The 22,646-nt window shown below is 39.7% G+C and overlaps 1 protein-coding gene across 1 annotated transcript in view; it reads right to left on the bottom strand.

The window, feature by feature from the left end:
• ANK3 (ankyrin 3) overlaps positions 1–21,445 on the bottom strand; it is a 333,064-nt gene extending 311,619 nt beyond the window's left edge. Inside the window, exon 1 of the mRNA XM_046652926.1 lies at positions 21,051–21,445. Coding sequence (XP_046508882.1) covers positions 21,051–21,164 — 114 coding nt within the window. The 5' untranslated portion in view covers positions 21,165–21,445. The remainder of the gene's footprint in view (positions 1–21,050) is intronic.
• Between the last annotated feature and the right edge of the window lie 1,201 nt (positions 21,446–22,646).

Below are 22,646 nucleotides of genomic sequence, written 5' to 3'. Positions count from 1 at the left end.
TGATGAACGCAGGACTACAGCAGAATTACCAAGCCGGGAGCCCATTCATTTCCCTCTGCTGCACTGCAGATTCTTTCTGACCCAACTCCTGTGTCCTCAGTGACATTTAAGTGCAAAAGGCAGAGCATTCCCTTTAAAATGAATGCAGCAATCCAAAGAAAAGACTAGGAGATCCATCGCTTTTAGAAATTAAATATTATGATTCTGTCAGTCTCCAATATGAAAATGTTTCAGTCCTGGGTGTTTTAGAGAGAAGGGGGGCAAAATCTGTAGTTTGGATGGTGGGAGCCTGCTGTGAATGCAGATAGAAATTTTATGGCTTGTCTAATGCTTGTCTATCTTAATAAAGAGAATAAATTACAAGAGCAGTGCAATTTCATTCTATAGTCCATGTATTGCAATATGGAAATAAAAGTAGCCCTCTACTCTGGAATTTTTTCTCTCTCTGCATTGTTCAGTTTATTCCAACCCTGCTTCTGAAATTTATTTATCAAGGAGAGCACATTAGCTAAAAGGAGAGAAGTGAAAATCTCCAGCGGCAATATGGAATGCTACACACACACACACAAACACACACACACACACTCTCTCTCTCTCTCTCAAAGGAGAGAACAAAGTAGTCTTTGTCTGGTTACTCTAAGAACCAACTGATAGAGCCTCACCTTTGAGGCAATGGAACATAGTCATGAAGAAGAAATAGATGTGAAGAATATTTTACTTGTTCTCCGACCATGCCACAGAGGCTAATAGGGTGCCAAGGAAAACACTGCTTCTCTACATTTAGGGAGGTATATGGAGCTTTTTGGCTTCATCCATAACATTTATCGATCATTCTTACTAGATTTCCTTTAATTGATCATTTATTCTACCCTACACAAGGGTGTACACACCACACAAAGGCCAAAATTGCCAACAAGGCATTGCTGGCAATTTTTACCAGAAGTAGAAAATAAAATAGAGCCAAATTAAAATACAAGAAGAAATAAAATTACTTGAAATCTTTTTGACAGGCTGGAAATGGACCTGCTCCTCTTTCAGTAACAACTTGACACTCAGGATGCTCTCATGTATTTCAGAAGCAACATACTAAAATCCTATATGGCCCATTTTGAGATCCTCATTCTTGGCCTGTGCATGCACTTCTGAATGATTCCCTAAGGAGGAAAAACTGCCTAAACGGAAAACATAGTATTAAAGATCCTTCTTTGACAAAGAAGCCTCTAAGAATTCATATAAAGGTTCAACAATGGTGCTGGGAATCCTAACCTTGGTGGCTTCAAGTGGAGGAGGGACACTGCGTGGGAAATGGCCCAAAGAAACCTTCAGGGGCAATGAAATATAACATATCTTTCTGGAGGAATGGGTTAAACAACCATGCATCTGTCAAAACTGATTAAGTACACACTAAGGATCATTGCATTTGACTCAAGGAAATTATATCTCAATTAAAAATAATCTCCCTAGAAACATAAAAAACAGTAAGATTCTAAGCACAGAGTTTCTTTCAGAATTTTCTGGACATAGAATTGTGAGGCAAAAAACCCAAAAAGAACAGGGCTGGCACTGTGGCCTAGTGGTTAAGTTTGGTGTGCTCCACTTTGGCAGCCTGAGTTTGGTTCCTGGGTGCAGACCTACAGCACTCATTAGCAGCCATGCTTTGGTGGCAACCCACATACAAAACAGAGGAAGACTGGCACAGATGTCAGCTCAGGGAAAATTTTCCTTAGCAAAACCAAACCAAACCAAAAAAACCCAAAAAAGAACAAAACAAACCCAAAAAGAATGTCTTTACTGAACATTTACATGAAAAAAGAGGGATTCCTGGTGCTGCACGTCTCCGTTTCAGACCTACACGTCACTAAGACATTACCATGAACAGTTCATCATTATGAGACGAAAGTAAATATTGCTGAAAATGAATTAAAAGGTCTATATTAAATTGCAAGTTCAAGCTAAAATTCTGGGCTAGGCATTCCTGCCACATTCCCCATGATGACACAAGGGACCTTGGGACTTCCCAGTGATATCTGAAGTAAATGTCCCAGCCATGGTCTACAGCACAAGATGCAGAGTCTAGGAAGGCCTCTCTCCATACAATATGTGTGTGCCTCGTTTTATGATAATTGGATAGTGAATCTCAAAGCCAGATACATCAAGACACAATTATTCTAATACAAAAGGATTCCTTTAAATTGTCAAGTGCCATCATATATTTTACATCATTCTGTCCAGGGAAGTTCCTGTGTAACACAGCTATCTATGACATTGAGCAGTAGCTATCCATTTTATCTTTAAAAAATTCAACAAACTGTGGACTGTTTTCTCTCATTTTGTCTACTTTGACTCTCAACTAAACTCTTCTCTTAGATTAGATGTCTGTTTATTTCTGCTAGAAGTAATACCTGCAAATACTGATAGATGTCTGTTTATTTCTGCTAGAAGTAATACCTGCAAATACTGATATATAGTTGTCAGGCTAATGGAATTAAAAATACAGACAGATATACAAACACACATACAAGAAGAATTAGAAAAAAAATTAATCGCATGAATTTTGGGGGTAATGACATTCCTTACTGGCAATTTGGACTTTAATATTAAAGCAACATTTTCCCTCAAAATACTGTGTACGCTTTCCCAGAAGTGTTTTATAAAAGGTCAACTGAGCACATTTTAATATTTTTGCAGAAGTCTTTAAAATGCAGCCTCAAATTTGAACTATTCTTTCAGCAAAAATAGCACATTTTAGAAAAGTTAATCTAGTGCATGTTATTAAAATCAGTTTGGCAAACTTTCAGAGCAGTCTTATATCTCAAGTGCAATCCAGCCCATTTTTGCTAATAAACATATTTGTAAGAAAAAGCTATTCTCCTATTAAATTGTTTTTCAAGATATTTTCTTTCTTTTTCATTTCTCTAAAATTCTGAAAACTAAACATTTAAAGATGTTATGTGAAAGAAACAGATTGTATTAAATTGATTATACAGTTTATTGTGGATGATTTTCTTCTATTTTTCTTCTTTCTTTTTTTAAACCACTGTAAATACGTTGCTTGTAAAATGAACACTACATTAAAACATGCCACTATTTTAAAGGTTTTACTGTAAGCATTACAAATACTTACAGTATACGGAAGAGCATGAATATAGCAGCACCATTCTTATCATGAAAACCATCAGAATCCAAATCTGAGAACATTTCACTAACATTTCTAAATTCATCATGCCCAGTGAATGAGAGCTGAGGCAAGAAGCAATGGCTTCAACACTTCTCAAAATAATTGAGTAATTATTCCCCAGGTTTCTAATTTATTACCTAAGTGAATTTCTGTTCTCTTGGGTGCTCCAAGCACAGAACTTGGACATTTCTGAACTAGTACTGGAAACCCTAGTTAACAGTCGACATAAGATACCATTTTTTACTTTGCAAAAATATTATTAACAGTCGACAGGAATAAGAGAAAGCAGCAGGAAGGGTAGGGGCACATTTTACACAAATGTGGACCAATCCTTCTGTACTCCTTTCTTAATACAAGGTATAACGAGCCTCTCAGATCTCACAGTTGACATCTATGACACATCCTTCTTGGCTTCTTTTCTCTTCCACCTCACATTAAGCCATCATGTCTGATCAATCCTACTTGTGAAAGGTTTTCTAACTGTGCCCTCTACACCATCTGCCCACACTTCTTGGTCTTCAGGGCCAGCTTCAACGTGCACATCTCTCTCCCCTCTGCCCTGGTAGACATGCCCCTTCATCTGGCCTCCATTTCACTTTATGTATTTTCTGTATCAAGTATAAGACTATTTTAATTCTTTTAAACTTGTCTGCCTCCCTTACTAAACCACCAGTTCCCAAAGGATGAGAAGCACGTCTTATTTCTCTTTGTATCCCCAAAGCATATCAATATTTGTTGAACTGAAATGTTGTTGAATCAAAACAATATGTGTGTTTCATATTCACTGCACTAAATATTTCAGAATTTTGTTCTTTTATGTCCTTATTATTGGCTAATTTTCCTATTAAAATAGTTCCACATACTTTAGTTTCCAAGGATTCAGTCCAGAAAGTTAGTCTCTAAGAAGCCAACAGTTTACCTATTAAATTGGTTAATCTGAAATATATGAAAAATCAACCTTTGATAAAGTTTAACACACTATGTGATTTGTTCCTCTCTGGTATCCAACTGGTACTGAAGTATTTCCACCTGTTTTAGTGAATTCTAGTGAATACTTTTATGGTAAAGAAGATAAGAAAAGAAAGTAGAAATACAAATGCAGAGCAGAAGCCAAGTAGAAAAAGAGAGAAAGAACAATGCAGGACATACGATTGGTAGTTAATAATTACTTAGAAAATAATTTCTAAGTATGAGGGATAAAGTAATTGGAAATATTATAATGGAATATATAGAAGACAAAGTATTAGAGGGGACAAAGCTTTTGCATCTTGATTGATCTATACTTAGCTGCTGTTCACAAACGTTCCAAAGTATTCACAAATCAATCAAACGTATATATTTCAATGCCAACTACGAGACAAAACTAAAAGTTAAAGTATAAAATCCACATGCAAAACAGAAACAAAGTTCCCATGAAAAGGGATTAAATTGGCTCTCAATTGTCTTCTCCCTAAAATGACTGTGACCTTGGCCCCTTTTATAAATAGTGGCAAAAGCTGAGGCTGTGCTATATTAATATCTTATGAGCTGGACAATCCACACGCAAAATACTATTTCAGTGTCAGGTACTACATGATGGCTAAAGGAGGAATTAAGAGGTCTTGCAATTACATCATATGAGGACTGGCTGAAGAAACAAGGAGCAATTAGCTTCGAGAGAAGATGCAGTACCAACACATCACCGTCTTCATCATATAAATAGCTGGCATATGGATGGACATAACAGGGTGCTCGATTTAGTCTCAAAATGAGAGTATATTCTAACAATTAGAACTGTCCAGAAATGGTGTGGGCTAAGTTTAGAGGTATAACACTTCCAGTCACAAGCAATTCATAAGCAGAGACTGACAAGCAATTCATAGAGCTATAGCTAAGGAGAGGCAGCGTCTGCAGAGGGCCCGGCTCAGTGACCTCGAAGGTCCCTTTCACCTCTAAGATTCCACGACTCCAGACACTCCGGGAATTTTCCACACAACTCTGCCCTTCAAAACGGATGTATTTGTCCTTTATGTAAGTCCTATAGGTTCAAATTCAGATTTCTACAGTAGCTCTTCTTTTTATTTAAATGAAATCATTCATTTACTCATTCTAATGAAGTGATTGAATCATATATTTTAATCTGCAAGTCCATAAAAGTCATTACTAATCCATTAAATATGATTTGAGTAATTGGTAAGAAAATGGAGGCATAATAAATGAATTTTTTAACCCAGTATTTATTGTAAAACAATTTGAAATCATATTTGTTGTTATGGTGCAAATTTGAGTAATATGTGAATCTCTTGCACATGTAATGTTTTAGTTACAGAGATTTGTAGTGGCCTCCATGAAAACATTTCCTAATAAAACAACGGTAGATCCCCTCTGACTAGGACACGATAATCTAAACTAGAATTAAATTGGAAAGTAATACAGTTCTTTAGGTCTGTATGCGTCCAATCCCCCATTGCCTGGCGGAAAGTTGCACCAGGCCGGAGGCCTCTCCAGGGGTGAGACTGGTGGAAGGTTGAAGCATCCTTCTGTAGGCTCAGGTAGGGTGGGTGGGAGGAGGAGGCTGTTTTGGCAAGTCAAAGCCGGGATATACTCGAACCAAGAAGGTGAGCGTAGCACATTATCCAGGGAGTTAAAGAGCCAGAGAGAGCAAAGCAAAGCAAAAGCAATCAGGTCCTAGATGAGACGCTATATAATGAAAGCATTTGTTGCCTAAATGTAAATTTTATGTACATTCCTATACGTGCTATGGTATGCATGTGGAACAGTCTGCTGTGCTTAAATGATCAAGAGATGGCAGAAAAGTTAGGAAGAAATAATGCCCACTGATGACACTGGAAGTTAATAAATGGGAGACAGACTCATAGAGGAGAAAGAGCAATATCATAATCATAGATGGAAGGCAAGACCCTCAAAGGAAGCAAAGCTGAGAGAGTTGTAGAGACAGGTGGCATAGAGGACCTCCTCCTTGCTCTACAATTTGCCCCCCCCACCGCATTCCACCAATTCTAATATGCGCTTGGGGCGTGGGGCACGGTTGTCCCAATTTTAGCACTAGAAGTCCCACATCCCAGGAAACCCCTCAGTCCTGGACAAAGCAAGCTGGTTGGTCACATTACCCAGGTGAACGTGACACAGCATCTTCTCTTGCCAGTTGAGAGCCACAGGCCTAAAAGAATCTCAGATGAGCTAATGAAGCCTGGAAGAGAAGGCTGGGCACAGAGCTGTGCAGCCACTGCCATTTAACAGGCTGGAGCCAAGGGGACCTGGAAGAGCAGACATCAGGAATCAGTAGTGATCCTGCTCCAAGGAACCTGTAGTCCAGTAGGAGCATGAGGAAACTCTTGGAGCTGGGAAGGATTCTCCATGCCGCTGTGCCAGGGTCCTGAATATGAAACAACACAAGGAAACAGCAGCTGAAGTTGCAAACTTAGGAGACTTGCCAAGATTCAAAATCAAGACTTGCGACTTTTTTCATCTAGGGGTGTTCATATACAAAGGACTATAATTCCATGTAGAGTATCTTAAGTTTCCTAAGAATAGTTGTAGTGGTTAAGAGGAAAGAAATTGCTTCCAGCTGGGTAATGCAGTGTCTCAGGAAGAAGGTGGGATTGGAGATGAGCCCCGACAGTTGGAAGGAGAATGGCGGAAGGAGGTATGGCAGGAAGAGCAACACAAAGACGAGCGGTGGGCAAGCAGGGGCACGCTCTGCGAAGGGTAAAAGGTAGAGACATCCCAAGTAGAACCAGGGTCAACTGGTGGACTTGTGGACAATGAGGTTGTAAATGCTGCTCTGGATTGAGGATGGAGGACCCTGAATGCTATGCTAAGGCATCACCAGAAATAAGGAGAACAGAAAACAAGAATACTGTGGTTTTGGAAAAAGATGAAGTCATACTGTCCTTTGTGCCATTTTTCATAATAACAAAAATTGAAATGAACTAAATATACAAAAATAAGAGAACAGTTGGACACATTTTGGTACATCCATAAAGGAGAATACTGTAGATTCATTAAATAACTTATAGAAACATATTTACTGACATGGACATAGGTTCGTATTATACTGTTCAGTGGGAAAAAATGAGGTTACTAAACAGGAGGTCCCACTATTATCTCATCTCCACGGGGCAAAAAGGAAATAAAAGGGAAAAGAAGGAAAGGAAGAGAAGGGAAAGAAAGAAGAGAGAAGAAATTAAGCACATATGTGCATAGAAAACTATTGGAAAAACATATTTCAGAATGGTAACAGTAACCCTTTCTCTGGGTGACCTTAGCCTCCCTGTGCTGAACATTGTGTCCACAATGGCCATCAATCACTTAGACGGTAAAGAAGACTAAGGTAAGAGAGCTCATGGAAAGGCCTCGAATATTACTAGTCATCAAGCAGGGAGTAAAAGTGGCACAGCAGGTATTAAATGCTGTCAAAGCTCCAACAGAAGTCTTCTTTGATTGGACAGTAATATTTAGCAAGAAAACCTGTCTGTCCGTAGTTCACCCACTTCTCTTCAATTGTCCCCAGGAAATGTGGATCAGAACCGCCTCCGAAGCGCTCTTAGGAGAGTCACTAAACCTGAACTTTTGCTGACTAGTTTCCTCCAAGTGGATTTCACTCTGGGAGTCAAAAAGCAGCTGCCAGTGGGAGACCTTTAACAGGAATGCAAAGGGAAATCCATTAAGGCCTACCCAGGGAAAGAAGGATTGGCTTAGACTCTGCTTAGAAAATCTGCCAGCTGACCAAGCCACCTGCACTGGAGGTGGGCACTGCTGCAGGACAGGCTAGAGCTGCACGGAGTTATCTTAGGAAAGCCACACACCGCCACAGGACCCAAGTGTCCCTACACCCACACCACGTTCAACACTCCTCCATAGACCACATTTCTTCCTAATAGAGATTGGGCTCTGGGTTTAACTGTGCTATGCTGGGGGGCAGGGGGAAGATATATATGTGTATAAACATAAATATATATATATTTGGATTTGTAAATAAATATATATTTGGAATATATTTAGAATATATATTTAAATATATATTTGGAATATTATATAATTTATATATATACACACAAACGTATATATAATTATTATTACATTCTATACATATTTTTTTCTCCACATACATGCATATGTATACTTTTATTTATTTTTTAACCCCCTGCTTATAATTGATTTCAGCCAATTTACTTTCCCCATTTTAATATGTTTAGCATAAAACAAACTCATTTCTTCCAAGTAGACAAGGGAAAGAGGAAAGGAGTGAAGGAGTGTGAGGAATGAACATTTGTTGAATCACTGCGCTGTGCCGGACACTTTATGCTCGATTTAATTTTGTCTTCATAACATCTCTTTGCAATAGCTGTTATTAGGGATGAGGGCACAGAGGCTCAGAGAGGTTAAGTAAGCGACTTGAAACTATACAGCAAAGAAGTGACAGCAATGAGACTCAAACCCAAGCCTATGTGACTCCACAGCTCATGACCAGGCCCATTTGCTCATTCCACAGAGTCTCTAAAAATCAATTTCTCTATTATTTCAGAGACCTCCAGCAGCACTTAGAAAAAAAAGGCTGGATTAAGCTGTATGTGGAGATACAGCACAGCTCATATTAATAATTTAGGTTCCTCTAAAGCTGAAATGAAGCCCTAGGAAAGCAGGTTAAAGCCGAGAATGCCAAAAGCACCGAAGAGCACTCTCCCTTCCTGACACTGCAAACAAAATCCTAACTAATCCACCAGACAACAGAAAGATAACACTTATCAGATGCCAAGTGGATGGCTATTATTTTAATCTTATCCCATAGAAAATCCACTGAAACATGTCATGTAAAATCAAATTACAACTGGTCAGTGAAGACAAAGCTCTTCCTTGGAGAGCTCGAAGATAGATCAGGATCTGGACCCACATACAGTGGAGCAAGAGAAACCCAGGCTGCCTTAGCCACGCTGAACTTCCAGGAAGAATCAAGACTGGGGCTCACATTAGCCAGGTCATAACACAGTCAACTTATTTTAAATGTATTCATGGTCGTCCTCAAAGATCCAATTTCAGCTAAGATGAGGCTCAATCAAAACCTTTTGAAACAAATCACAGACTGGAATTGAGGAGGATTATCAGGATCACTAATTCTACACTAATGAAGACAAGTGAATGTGTGAATTTCATATGCCTGAATTACCAGTATGAATATATTTGGAATAAATGTGCATAACGAAACCATTTATTTTTAGATGGCAAAGAATGACTGCAGCCGAAGAGGTGTAGTAAAGCAGGCATCGTTAACAATGGCCATTCTTCAAAGGGAAGAAATTAACTGCATTCAGCGTTTTTAAACATCAATATGATTGTCTTTCTGTTACTTAAGGGCAGACAAATGTATTTTGAGTGTTGACACAGCTAATAAATATACTCATTATGTTACTGAATCAGATTGCAGTGGCCAAGCACAAAGGGACAGCAGGTCCTTACAGAAAAGGGAGGGAGCAGTGGACAGTGTGGGGACTCAGTGACCTCAGAAACTTTCAGCATGTCCTCTTTCCTTCACCTCTAACAAACCAGGTAAGTGGCTGGAAATGATGAGATTGAATATTTTGGGGATTTACTAATAGAAAACAAAATGCATTGTTCAAGGTTATGACTTTGACAAATGTTACTTCCCTAGACTATTGTAAATCCACAGTGCCAAAGTCAATTATGATCCTTTTGTATCTGATTCAAAATTTCTGTGCTTTGCAATAATACTTAGCATCCCCGTGTAATACCTGAAGATAAAAATATAGAGCTTAAGCCATACATCATTATTTAAAAAGCACTCCTCATCTAGTATTTATCACATAAAACAAATGAATAACATTAGTAATGAGGAAAGAGGCATAAAAACGATTTAAAAACTGATTAGAAAATAAAATAATGGAAGTCAAAATAAAAGCACTCTCCAAATGCAAGAATCTTCTATGACTAATGAATAATCTGTAAGCTGAATAGTGACATAGGGTGGGGGAGCCTTAGAGTCGAACAGCCATAGGTTCAAGTTCTGCCTCTGCTTTTTGCTCATTGTTACTGATAAATTCAATTTCTAAGCCTCAATCTCCTCATTTACAAACTGAGAATAAAGCCACCTGACTCAGAGGCTCATGCAAGTATCAACCGAGATAACAGCCTTCACCACCTACCGATTATTTTATTGTAAAGGGAACCCAACCTTTGCTAGCAGCTTTCCTACTGATTCCAACTGAGGCTTGCTAGTAAAGCCTAAAATGATCTGTTCCAAATAATAAATTTTTTTGAAACTCCAATTTTTGCCACTCCCTTCCCCAAAGATTTAACTCATTGTTCTTATAGTCAAGGGAAAAAAGTATCACTTCATAAGGCTTAAGAGACCTTTTCTATTCTGATGATAACAAAAGGATCTGGCACAGCCTGCAGTGACTCAATTCTCACATTTTGTCTATGTCATCAGCTGAAGTAGCTTTTCGGCAGTGGCGTTAATTTCTTACCATTCTACAAATCGTATTTTAATTTCTAATCTAGGCTCTGAAAATTAGTCTGTTTTGAGGCCCTGAGTGAGTTATTTAAAACCAGCTTCTTCCACAGTTTTCTCATAAAAATGATGAGTATGAAACGGAAGGCATCAGCAAACATGTGGGAATATAGTCATTTCAGAAACCAAGAAATCAGCCAACACAAGACGGTTTCACCGCTCCTCTTCAAAAATACAATCATTTTGGGAATTAATTACATTCACATTTCTTTATTTTACCATTAATACGATTATGATCCTCTTCAGGTAGGATGCATTTCAAGTAAATGTGTGAAGTGAAAGTGACTTGAAGTTAAGCAAATGTATTTATTACATCCAGCATTATCACCCTCCTACCCTCCATGCCCCATTGTGTGCTTTCCATTTGGAGGGAAAACATAAATCACAAGAAGGATGCTACTAGGAGAATTTTGTAGAGGCAGAAACACTAGCGCGGCATTCCATGATCTAGGAAAGGTTCATCTCATAGAGGCCAGTATCCTGTGAAAATGGTGCTTTTTGCTCTCAGTGGTGACTTAGAACTGAGCTGGGTCTGCTAGGGAATGAGGGTGAGGAATGGTGGAATCAGACCAACCTGGTTTGCATCCAGCTTTACACTTACTAACTGTGCAACCTTGGGCTTGCTGAAACTTTCAGAGTATAGCTTTCCTAATACAGAGAACTGGGATAATACCATCCATGCATGAGGATTCAATACAGTTATCTACTTAAAGCACTCAAAAGTTCTTCAAAGAATTACAGCTCAATAAATGAAAGGACAAACTCTGCTCCATGTATTTTTGCTGTTGGGCATCTGATGGTACCGCCTTTCTCCAAAAAGTGAAAAATCACAGAGAGTATATAATAAAAACGTCTAGGAGAGATGGCCAGGTTTTGGTTCAGTTTTTCCATTTTAGTTTAGGGTGAATGGGAGTGTTTAAACACTGATAATTCTAAGTGGCAGTTATTGATGTCAGCAGACTTGGTCAAGGCAGGGTGACTTGCTGTGCCGGATTGAAAACTGTAGAGGCATTTGCAAGAGGCAGTCTGAGAAAGCAGAAGGGAATGTGCCGGTAAAGGAAGTCAACGGGCCACTTTGGGTTCTGAAACCAGGTATAAAAGAGGATAACTCATTATTGGTGAGGTTATTCATTCGTCCCCAGTCCCCAACTATCCTGAAACTGTAACACCACCTCTTTAGTGGCCATGTTACCTAGAGGGGATGATAAATTGGTTGGTAATGAAACATACATATCTTGTAGACATATTGTATAGGTAACCTTTTGTTTCTTTTCAATAATTATAATATATAAACTATTCAGTGAAGATTGCTTCATTCAGCCCAAGTAAGTACTTTTCCTCTACACATATTTCAACATTTATGCCCAAATCTGCAAAATAAAGTTTGTTCATTAAAAGAATTGTTTGATACTTTTCTATCTGTGTCTATGGTTCTTAAGCTTTCTTTAATATCTACCTAGACACTCATTCAACTACTGAGAGAAGCTAATTAATAGTAGTGTTAATGAATGGAAAATGTATTTAACATATGAGTCTTTGGGAGTATTTCTCAAAATGACAGAGTTAATTCTCTGAGGGCTGGGGAAAAGTTTGCAAAGAGATGGACTGCAGGACTCAAATGGCTGTTTGAGGATGCCAGTCTACTGGTAAATTTCACTCATCAAATTATTTTCTGAGTGCTTACTAGGTGGGAAATTTCTTAAAAGCATTCCCTTATTTTCTCAGTTCCTCCACCTCCTTCTTGACTACAGTCACTTGATTACATCTGAGAGCCCATCCCATAAGGGAGGGAAGCTGGAAGCCCTTGCTAAGTACTCTATGCCAGGAACCTGGCAAAATGCTTTTATAGCATTTCTGCTCCTTACAATATGCATGCAAGTAAAGGACTAATATCTCCATTTGAGTAATGTGGAAACTGTGGCCCAAAGAAATTTAGTTCAAGGCCACAGAGCTCATAGCAGCAGCTGTGATATGACCTCCTCACACCTAGGCTGAGAGCCATTTTTTCCACTACCATGGACTGTAATACTTAGCCCCCTCCCCACAGCTTTCTCCTTATTGCTTGCCTGCTTTATTAATGTTTTTATTCCTCTACTAAACAAAAGTTACCATGCTTCCATACTCTCTTCAACTGCACAGACTTCTTAGAAAACTGTATCTCAGTGGGATAAAATAATGCTGTTCACATTGTTGAAGTTACACGGTTTTTAGGGTACCTACACATAGATTATAAATGTTTCAGTGTCACTGGCTCCCAGTCACTAGAAAATCTTGGACTTCCTTCCTTCCAACCCTCTCTGGCCAAGTTCTCTCTCCCATTCTTTTCCGTGCAGTCCATATATCCTTCTTCTCATAGGGTAATTAGCTTTTGTTCAGCTACAGACCTGGCAGATATGCGTGTTAGTCTCTGTTCTACCCCTTCTGATGGGCTTCACCTAAACTCAAACAGAACAGATCCTAATTAGTAGGTCAATATGACTGAGAAATAATTCCCTAGAACCAATTAAATCTCAATTGAAATCTATACATTTTCTAGGCAGCTCCTATATTTGACAAAGATTCTATTTCATGATGCCATTTTGAGTCCAGGACAACATAATCTTGAGTGAATGGGATAAATGCCAGAAAAATCTGAATTGTGTGTAAAAGATTCAAGCTTAATTTCCATTGCTTTACTTTCAACTCTTCTACTTTTAATTTATACAAAATAGAAATACCAATTTAGGTAAAACTATAGCAGATTGCTTGTTTTCAAATGTTACCTTTCTATACAAATATTTCTTTACAATAATATTTGGATAATGTATCTGACAGTGTAACACTGTATTTAGACATTCTCCCTCAATATTTAACGTACGCATCAATCGACAGATAGAAGCTAATGATTCTCTTTTTCTTTTCAGTGACTGAAATCCTCTTAAAAATTATTTTAGGGGCTGGCCCCGTGGCCGAGTGGTTAAGTTTGCGCGCTCCGCTGCAGGCGGCCCAGTGTTTCATTGGTTCGAATCCTGGGTGCGGACATGGCACTGCTCATCAAACCACGCTGAGGCAGCATCCCACGTGCCACAACTAGAAGGACCCACAACGAAGAATATACAACTATGTACCGGGGGGATTTGGGGAAAAAAAGGAAAAAAAAATTATTTTAAATGTAAAAGCACACTAACTTGTGTAATGATTTACAATATTTAGATTTTGCAGTTAAATTTAAATAATTAATTTGTAAAAATCCCAATTACTAAATAATTTAAATTTTAATCTTACAAAAGTGATAATTCTTCTCTTAACATAAGAATTCACCATAGAGTTGTATTAATAGGAACTTCCCTTAAGAAACCTTTCCTGTAGGGGTTCTCATGGCCCAAGCGAGGGACTTAGGACCGCACAGACCTTGGTTCCAAGCCCAGCTATTTCAGTGACTGAGATGAATTACATAACAAACTCAAGCTTAGGCTAATGCCTCGGTACACCTGGATAACACTCTGACGCAGCATCAACATATATTCAAATAAGATGAGGAATGCACAAAGCACCAGCACATAGGAGGGCCACCCAACAATATTCATTTTTTCCTCTAGTCCCTCATTCCTACCTGTGTACAGTAGCACAAGCAGAATCTGAAAGGGAGCACGTGGGTGGGCCTGCCAGTCCCAACCTTTATATCACCAGTCCCAGCACAGTGACAGACACGATGTAGGTTAACAATACATTTTTATTAAATGAAGAGATGCAGGTAAAATGTGATACGATTAATGTAAACTTTTCTAGCAAGATAACTAGAAAGAAAATAAAGCACTGCCAAATCCTCAAGCATAGCTATGAAAAGCTAACATTTTTCCATATTGAGATTCAGTAACACATACACCCCAATAGATCATCCTGCCAAAGGAAAACTAAGAGACAGAAAAGATCATGGGCTTGAAGAGCAATGAAGAAACAGGTCAATGGCCAAAGTATGTTGGTGATAAAACTAACAAAAAACTGTAAAATAACATATTGGGCCATTAATAAATGTGTAATTTCTACCTAACATGATCTTGTACTGGTTATAACGGTAATCGATTAAGAGCAAGAAAGTGCTGTTTGTTTTAAACGAACAGATGACTTTATTGAGAAGAAAATGTACCATGACAGTGAGAGAGAGAGCATAGAGAACCAATCAGCTGACACGTTTTATTTAATTGCTTCCCTACTCCTAAAGACCATGAAACATCAAAGGACAAAGGTTTACAACCTTTCCTATGGGTGAGCCAAGCCTTCTTCTATCCATCCTCTTCCAAATGGTGGAAGAAGGAAGATGGGGCAGCAGCTGGATATGCTCCAGGGAACATACCTGCCCAGCTTTAATGAGTTGACTTGTTGGCACAATTCCTAAAGGCTCAGGTTGGAAATAGTCCATTCATTCTTCTGTTCATTTGTCTGATCATTAACACCACCAAAAATGATAGCAACAACTACCACTATACGGCTCTTACTTCGTGCCAAGCTCTGTTCTAATATAAATTCATTGGAATCTCGTTACGACCCTGTGGCTAAGTACATACTATTATTATATTCATGGTGGAGGTGAAAAGACTGAGGCACCTAGAGGTTAAATAACTTCCACAAGTTCACACCAGCTAAGAGATAATGCCAGCATCTGAACTCAGTCTTACTCTATAGTTCATGCTCTTAATCACTACACGATTCTACCTCTCATCCATCCATCCATCCATCCTCCTCCCTCCATTTCTCCCTTCCTTCCCTCCCACCCTCCCTCCTACCCACCTACCTACTCTACAAGCCCCAATTTGGTAGTAGGTGATTATGATACCACCTCTGGCCGCAAGGAGCTCATCATCTCCTGGGTGAGACAAACACGTAAACACATAATTACAGTGCAGAATACCAAGTATGCTGATAGAGAAACAAGGCTCCCTAGAGACCTGAAGTCTATGTTGTACTCAGCAGAGCAGAAAACAGAGTAGGTTGTCTTTATCTCATAAGGGTCCACACAATCTTCTCCCCCAAAAGTCCAGCTGCTGCAGTGCAAAACCTCACCCTGCCTGGCATCTGACATCATGGGTGGTAGGTATGTAGGTAACCAGGCATGGGGAAAGCCTGTAAAATGTCAGGAAGCACCATGTTTCTACAACAGGAGATAACACTCAACAACTGTTCTTGTCTCCTGAAATCTATTCTCAAATCCTTAAATTGCTTTAACCCTAAAAGAGATTGCTTGAGTTTCATTACAATAAACCCAGAGATTAATTACAGATTCCGATGTCCTATAACCCAAGTTTAAGACTATGTCCACCACTTACTGGCTGTATGACCTCAGGCAAGTTACTTGTTCTCTTTAAGTCTTAGTTTTAGCTATGGAAAATGGTGATGAAAATAACACCTGCCTCATAGAGAAGTCGTGAGAGAAAAACCCAGAACAATCCATGGGAATCACTCTGTACATTGCCTGATATAGAGCAAGCACCTAAGACACTATTGTGTCGTTATTACAGCAACATGTCTTTGAGGATGTGAAGTCCAGGTGTTGGTAATTTTTCACTTCATTTTCCAAAATTAAAAAAAAAAAGGAAATTCTTAAGGTGAAACATTAAAGTCTATCACAAAGGGTAAGAAAAACAGACACACTACAATAGTGGGTTACTTAGAGATGGAAAGCCTGTTATTTAAGGTTCCAGATGTCTAGGAAACAGCTTATCATTTAAAAGCTTCTTTGAATCAAACCCCCTTTGACGTAGAGCTGTGAAAATAATAAGTACATGCGCTGTAGAGTGTAGTAGTTAAGAGCACAAGCCAGACAGACCATGCAAACTGGAATCTCAGCTTTACCACTAACTCGTGTGGGAGCGTCGAAGACAGCTTAAAGAAAGGCTCATGCCTCAGTTTCCTCACTTGTAAAAATACTTTCTGTGTAGGGTTTTTGTGAAGATTAAATCAGCCTCTGCCTATAAAGCAATCTAAAACCCTACCCGGCGCATTTTAAGTGGTCAATAAATGTCCTAGGAGAAAAGACATGAATCCAGGAAATTTAATTCTTCATCTTCCGCTTCAAGCCAGGAACTTGGCAGCTACCCTGGAATCCGATCTCTCCCTCTCACATCCTACATACAGTCCATTGCCAAGTTCTATTGAGTCTTCCCCTAAATATCTCTTGTATGCAACACCCCCTCTTCACTGGCAGAGTCTCCACTCTGGTTCAGATCTTCAGCATCTCTTGTGCCTAGATCACCATCAGTGCCTTCTGACTGCTCTCCCAGCTGCTGTCTACAACACTGGTGCTTGAATAATGGTTCTAAACCATAAAGCTCTTCAATCTCCTCTCCCTATCACCACCATTAAAGTCCATTCAAGTTCCCCTCTCCTTTGAGCAGGATAATTTCCAACTCCGTAAGATGGCATACAAAGGTCTTCATGACCTGGCCCCTGACTACTTTTCCAGCCATTTTTCCTGCCATACACCCATTTCTGCCTTGCTCCAAAATAACGTTTGTTTCTCACACACCTCAGTTTTCCCTCCTACTTCCATCACTTTGGACATGGAATTCCTGTCATTGTCTGCTTATCTCTCACTCACTCCTCCCTCCAAGGCTCAGCTTCACTGAGAATCTTCTGAACTCATTCAAGTTGAATTGGGGGGTCTTTCTGTGGGCTCCTTTTCATACTTTACATAGGGTGATTAATGGTGCTCTTATCTTTCCCATCCGCTACAGGAAGCTACTGTCCTGTTGCCACTAGGCCCTGTTTAGCTTTGTCTCCAACAGTGAATGTAATGCCTGATCCACAGAAGTCACTTAATAAATATGTGCTGAATGAATGTGTTTGCTGAATTCAGAGCAAAAATGAAGCGATGGATATTCACTCCTGCTCTACCACTGAATAGCTGTATGAGTTTGACATTAATAATCAGAAAGGATATTAACCATAGTATTAATTAGCACCTTATCCCAGTATATCCCTGTGTCAGTCACATATAGAGAGAGGGGAACTCCATAAATGTTTCCTTTTTTAGTTTAAATTTCCTTAGGTCATCTCAAAGTTTTTTTTGACATGGTGTAGTAAATATATACAAGCATACGTAAAAAAAATTTTATTGAATAAATCAAGGTCAGTTTGCCTAACACTCCTCACTATTGAAATGGATTTTATAGTTTACATTGAGAGAGGGCAAAACATGTAGGTAAGATGGCACCGGAAGCCAGTGGCAACAAGGGAAGTGTGGGACTGAAGAGCATTTGTGACTTCTAACCCTGATGGGTTCATGGTAGCTTGGGGCCATCTCCTGACCACCACCTGTGGGCAGGGACCCTGCTGGGTGCAGGGGATATAGAGCTCCCCTCTGTAAGTTGCTTAATGAGGACATGGATCCAATATTAAGCTGCATTTCAAAGGCACTCTTTCTACCTTTGGCATGCCTCCCACTTTCTGCCAACCTGAGCAGACCATCAGGAGAGAAGGGGAGTGAAGGAGAAAAACATATCAGGGAACAACTATGGGAAGACAGGGGTAAGAAACTTTTAAACTAGATATTCATTGAAACTATTTTCTTCTTTTTTCTTTGCATCAAGCCAGAAAAATTGATGATAAAAAGATTAATAGTTCACCCACCTAAATGCATCTCCTTTTGACAAATATATTTCCTTTTTCCTGACACTAAAGTTGATGTGCCAAGAATAAAACAGATTATTAAAATTCAACTAATAATAAATTCCTAGAAGTTTCCTACTTTTTTTTTTGACTGGGAATCACTTATTCATGGTTATCAATATTCATAATAGACCAAATGTGTAACTCCTTGGGTTTTAAACAAAACTGATGAAATGTGAATCCAATGTTAATTTTACATGTGTCTTATGATTTGATTATAATACTTAGTAATATCCCATACTGCATGCTGCTGTGTCATATAGATACAATCAAGAAAGGTTCCTGTTGGGCTTGCTTAAATCTGAATTGCAGGGGTACCATGAACCAAATTCCTTATTCTATAAATTAGACAATCTTTAAGTTTTTCCCAAGCTCTTCTGTTTTGTAATTTTATGTGAGTACTCACTACTACTTTTATGTAATTAAAAGAACCTAGAGGATATTTCTGCATATGAGCAAGAGCAACAATCCCCATCATAACCCATAAAATATTTAAAAGCAGCTTTTCCAATTGACACGGAGCCTACAATACGGAGCAAAGTAGCCCACATGCCTTAACTAGAATCTTGAAAAAAGGCAGGAAAAAGAAACTCAAAGTTGAAACAGTTCACCTTGTAGAGAATAAGTGAAATATATTCTATACCACTAAAAGAAAACTGGAGTGTCTTCAAAGTAACCGTAACTTTGTACATTAAAGGTAGTCCATGAAATCATTTGACTACGAATACTAAATCTTCTGCCATACCTGTATCTTCGATGGGGAATATACCTATTATACTGTGTTATGAATTAAGTACAATAGCATAAAGGTGTTATCCATGGGCCACTTTTTGGCTCTACTCTCTGAGTGTCCTGAGAACATTTAAATCAGCTCGCACATTGACAATAGCGATATTGATATTTCTCCATGTTCCCTTCTGGTTGCTAAGAGATTTACATTGGACAGACTCTGTTGTACTCAAAACAAAGCATTTGGGTCCACAAAGCATTTGCTTCAGCTCAGTGAGTCCAGAAGCTCCCTTTGCCTCACCCATTCCGTATTTTGCTACCAAGGCAAACTGGGGTCCAGGCATAAGGGCAGCGGCCTGCCATCACTACCACAAGAAACTGTTGTGCATAAGCCTGGCTCAGCTAACAACTCTTATGCAGAGTATCAACAGCAATGACGACACCGTGGCTTTATACAAATAAATGTCCCCTTCCCCATGTTTCTTAGAAGCCAGTTTATCATGGTATGGGTGGGGAGAGATATGTGGAGAGGGGACAATCGATAGTGACCTACCCATAGACAAACCCAATACAATAAAATCAGACCAGAACCTGGCAAAATATGGCAATTTCACACCAACTCTGCTGGGCAAGGCTCTGAAATACACCTGCACAGAATTTCCTAACCTGAGTCTGTACTTTTATGAAAAAAGCTTCAAGAAGTTTATTTACAAGAATACTGAAGTGGGAACTGTCTATATTTAACATCTTGCAGCAAAACAACTAGAACCCTCCAAACTCAGCCCCGTAAAGTCTGCCATGTAACAAAAGGCAGACAGGCTTCTGCTATAGATCCAAACTGAAGAAAATGGCAAAGGCACCAAAAATAGCCACGATCCCTCCTGAAGAGGGGTACATGTGCTGGATGAAATCTGCATGTCATTTAGAAAGCACATGCATCACTGCTCAGGGCAAATTAAGATTATCTTTCCCTTGGGAATGCTCACAAAGAAACATAAAAATGCTTTATGACCTGACTTCTGTATTCAGATCACAGAGTTTTAGTCAATTTTTATTAATGGTCATGGAAGAAAAGTGCTTTGGGGCCTCACTTCCCGTCCGGCACCTAACAGTCATATTTAAAAGGGCCACCAAACACTCAGTAAGTACTCTCAGGCTGTAATAAAACACCACTGACCTAGAATATTCCTCCTATTTTCCCCGCTGCGTTGGAATATAGTAGAGGCTGATCAATGCCCATGATCTGATCTGAAGCAGTCAGTGCTGGAGGTTGCAGGTCCCCGTCATGGCACCAGAGATGCCTGCACTCGGGATAATCACTCACCCAGCAGGGAGAAAAAAAAAAATCTGTATGATTTTAGCTTTATTTAACAAAAGAAAGTGATTTCTAGCAGTTTATGTCCACTGGACAACCTAGTTAAAAGCACCTTATAGAAATAAGAGGCAAAAGGAAAGAAAGAAAGAAAAAGCAAAGCAGGGAATGACTTTTCTGCTCCGTCTTTAAGGTCACAGATCTGCCGGAGAAACACACACATGTGACACAGTTCTAGCACAAAAGCTCCTTTTCCATGAGACAGACCTCTAAGAAGTACAAAGCCTGGCTCTCGGGCCTCTCCCTCGGACATAAGTCACAGCAGTCCAGGTAACCTTGACCGGGCTGGGAAGAAAGTACTTTTAACTCCCTGCAACACCTCTCTGAGTCAGGGAAACATGCCCAAGACCACGGAAAGTGAAAGCACACCTTCCGCATCAGCACTGCAATCACCCCCACACAGGGTAAAACCTCCCCACGCCTGGCCCATCCTGCAGCCATGGTCTGCCGGAGGGTTTGATCATCTGTTCCCAATTTACACACCCAATTTACACTCTATACGGCATGTAAAAATAGCCCTTAATGCTTCTAACAGATGCCAGGAGGAGATTAAAACAAAAAGAATCCAGGCAAGATCTCTGCTCTGGCATCATAGCTACCTTTCTCTTCCGATCCCGGGACCGTTTGCGGTGCTTCCTTTTTTTCTCAGTCTCTTCTTCAGCATTGATTTCTAAATCCCTGGTCTTCTTTAATTGTGAGGCTGCATGAGCCATAATGCATTTAAAAAGATCCTCTCAAGCACGCAGGGCTTCCTTGTAAAAGGTGATATCCTCAGGCACCTCTGATCAGGCTTACAGCAGCATTCCAATCACTGGAGAGAACTCTGACGAGAAGCAGCAAGACATTCAAAAGGCAAAGATGCTGTCGAAGCTGAAGCTTTTAAAAACCCAAACGACGGTTTCCAGACTTCATCCTACACCTTCCTCTACCTGCACCTTTACCCGAGAGTGCAGCCATCATAATGCATTTACCGTAGTGAAAAAGACAGCTGGGACAGAGGAAGCTGTATTATGGCTGTATCCCCTGCCACCAGCTGGAAGTGTCTAAGTGATTCCTCGGAAGGGGGAATGCTGCAAAGGATGCTCCTCCGAAGAGAAAAAATCAAGAGTCACCACACATGCAGGAGCAAAAATCCAGCACTAATTCTGAAAACCTATTTTAGAATCCTTCGGAAAAAAGACAGGGCTGCAATTTATACATCACCACTAGATCTGCACAGAGCATAATTTAACCCGTAATAGAATGGAGCAGTTCCTACTTTAGTTTAACTGCTGATGGGGACAAAATATATAAAATAAGATTTCACAAAATACACTAAATTTCACTATGGAGATCCTGACTGCATTATGGGGAAAACAATGCATGCATTGCCGGTCTCAACAGTGCATCCTTTATACTGAACTATCAGCCTAAATGCATTTGTGGGAGAGGACTACAGAAGGGCCTGTTGTCTTTTAAAAACAACATGCTGATTACAACACATCATACAGAAAGACGTGAGCATGTTGGTGTATGGAACAGATGCCTGATTCAGAGGAGTTCCCCAGGACTCTCCTCTCATGTGGTGTGAGGGTCAGAGCATGGGGAATCTGGGCTGTAATCAGGGTTTCTAAGTCGCTGAAATGTAGATTTGGCTTTCATGTTAGGGTTTGCTTCAATCACCTTACTATTTTTGCCACCTGAGTCCTCAATGACTGCAGCCTCTGAATATTCATGATGGGAAGCTAAGCAGCAGCAGTGCTCAAGGCCTGCTGGGGTATCTTCTGCTGGGATGCATGCACTGGAAGAAATTTAATAAGTCAGGAGTCATTTATACACACACGGTGTTCACAGAGCTTTAGCAAGAATTGGCTGAAATGTTAAACGGGGCCTAAAACATTTGGGCCCTGGTAAGAAACCCAAATTCACCAAGAAAATGAGAAGGAAAAGAAAGAGGATGCTCTGCTGAAGGGACTTAGTATGCGTGCTCCCAACATCAGAAGTCTAACTTTGGAGATCAGCATATTCGGCTTTGCGGGACTGACTGCTGAAGTGTGTGACGGCTGGAGCAAGAAGTCCAAGGGCATCGTGCGAGGATCTGGTAGGGGTTCTCTGGAGCTGTTGTTCATCCGCTTCATAAAGTGCCCCAAGTGTGAACTCATGCAAACACTATCTACTCACCATTTTTCTGATTTGGAGATCAAAGTTCTTCCTCC

The sequence above is a fragment of the Equus quagga genome, chromosome 2, assembly GCF_021613505.1.
Source record: "Equus quagga isolate Etosha38 chromosome 2, UCLA_HA_Equagga_1.0, whole genome shotgun sequence".
NCBI lineage: Eukaryota > Metazoa > Chordata > Mammalia > Perissodactyla > Equidae > Equus > Equus quagga.
The sequence above is the reverse complement of the archived record's forward strand: the minus strand, read 5'-3'. Positions and strand labels throughout refer to the sequence as shown.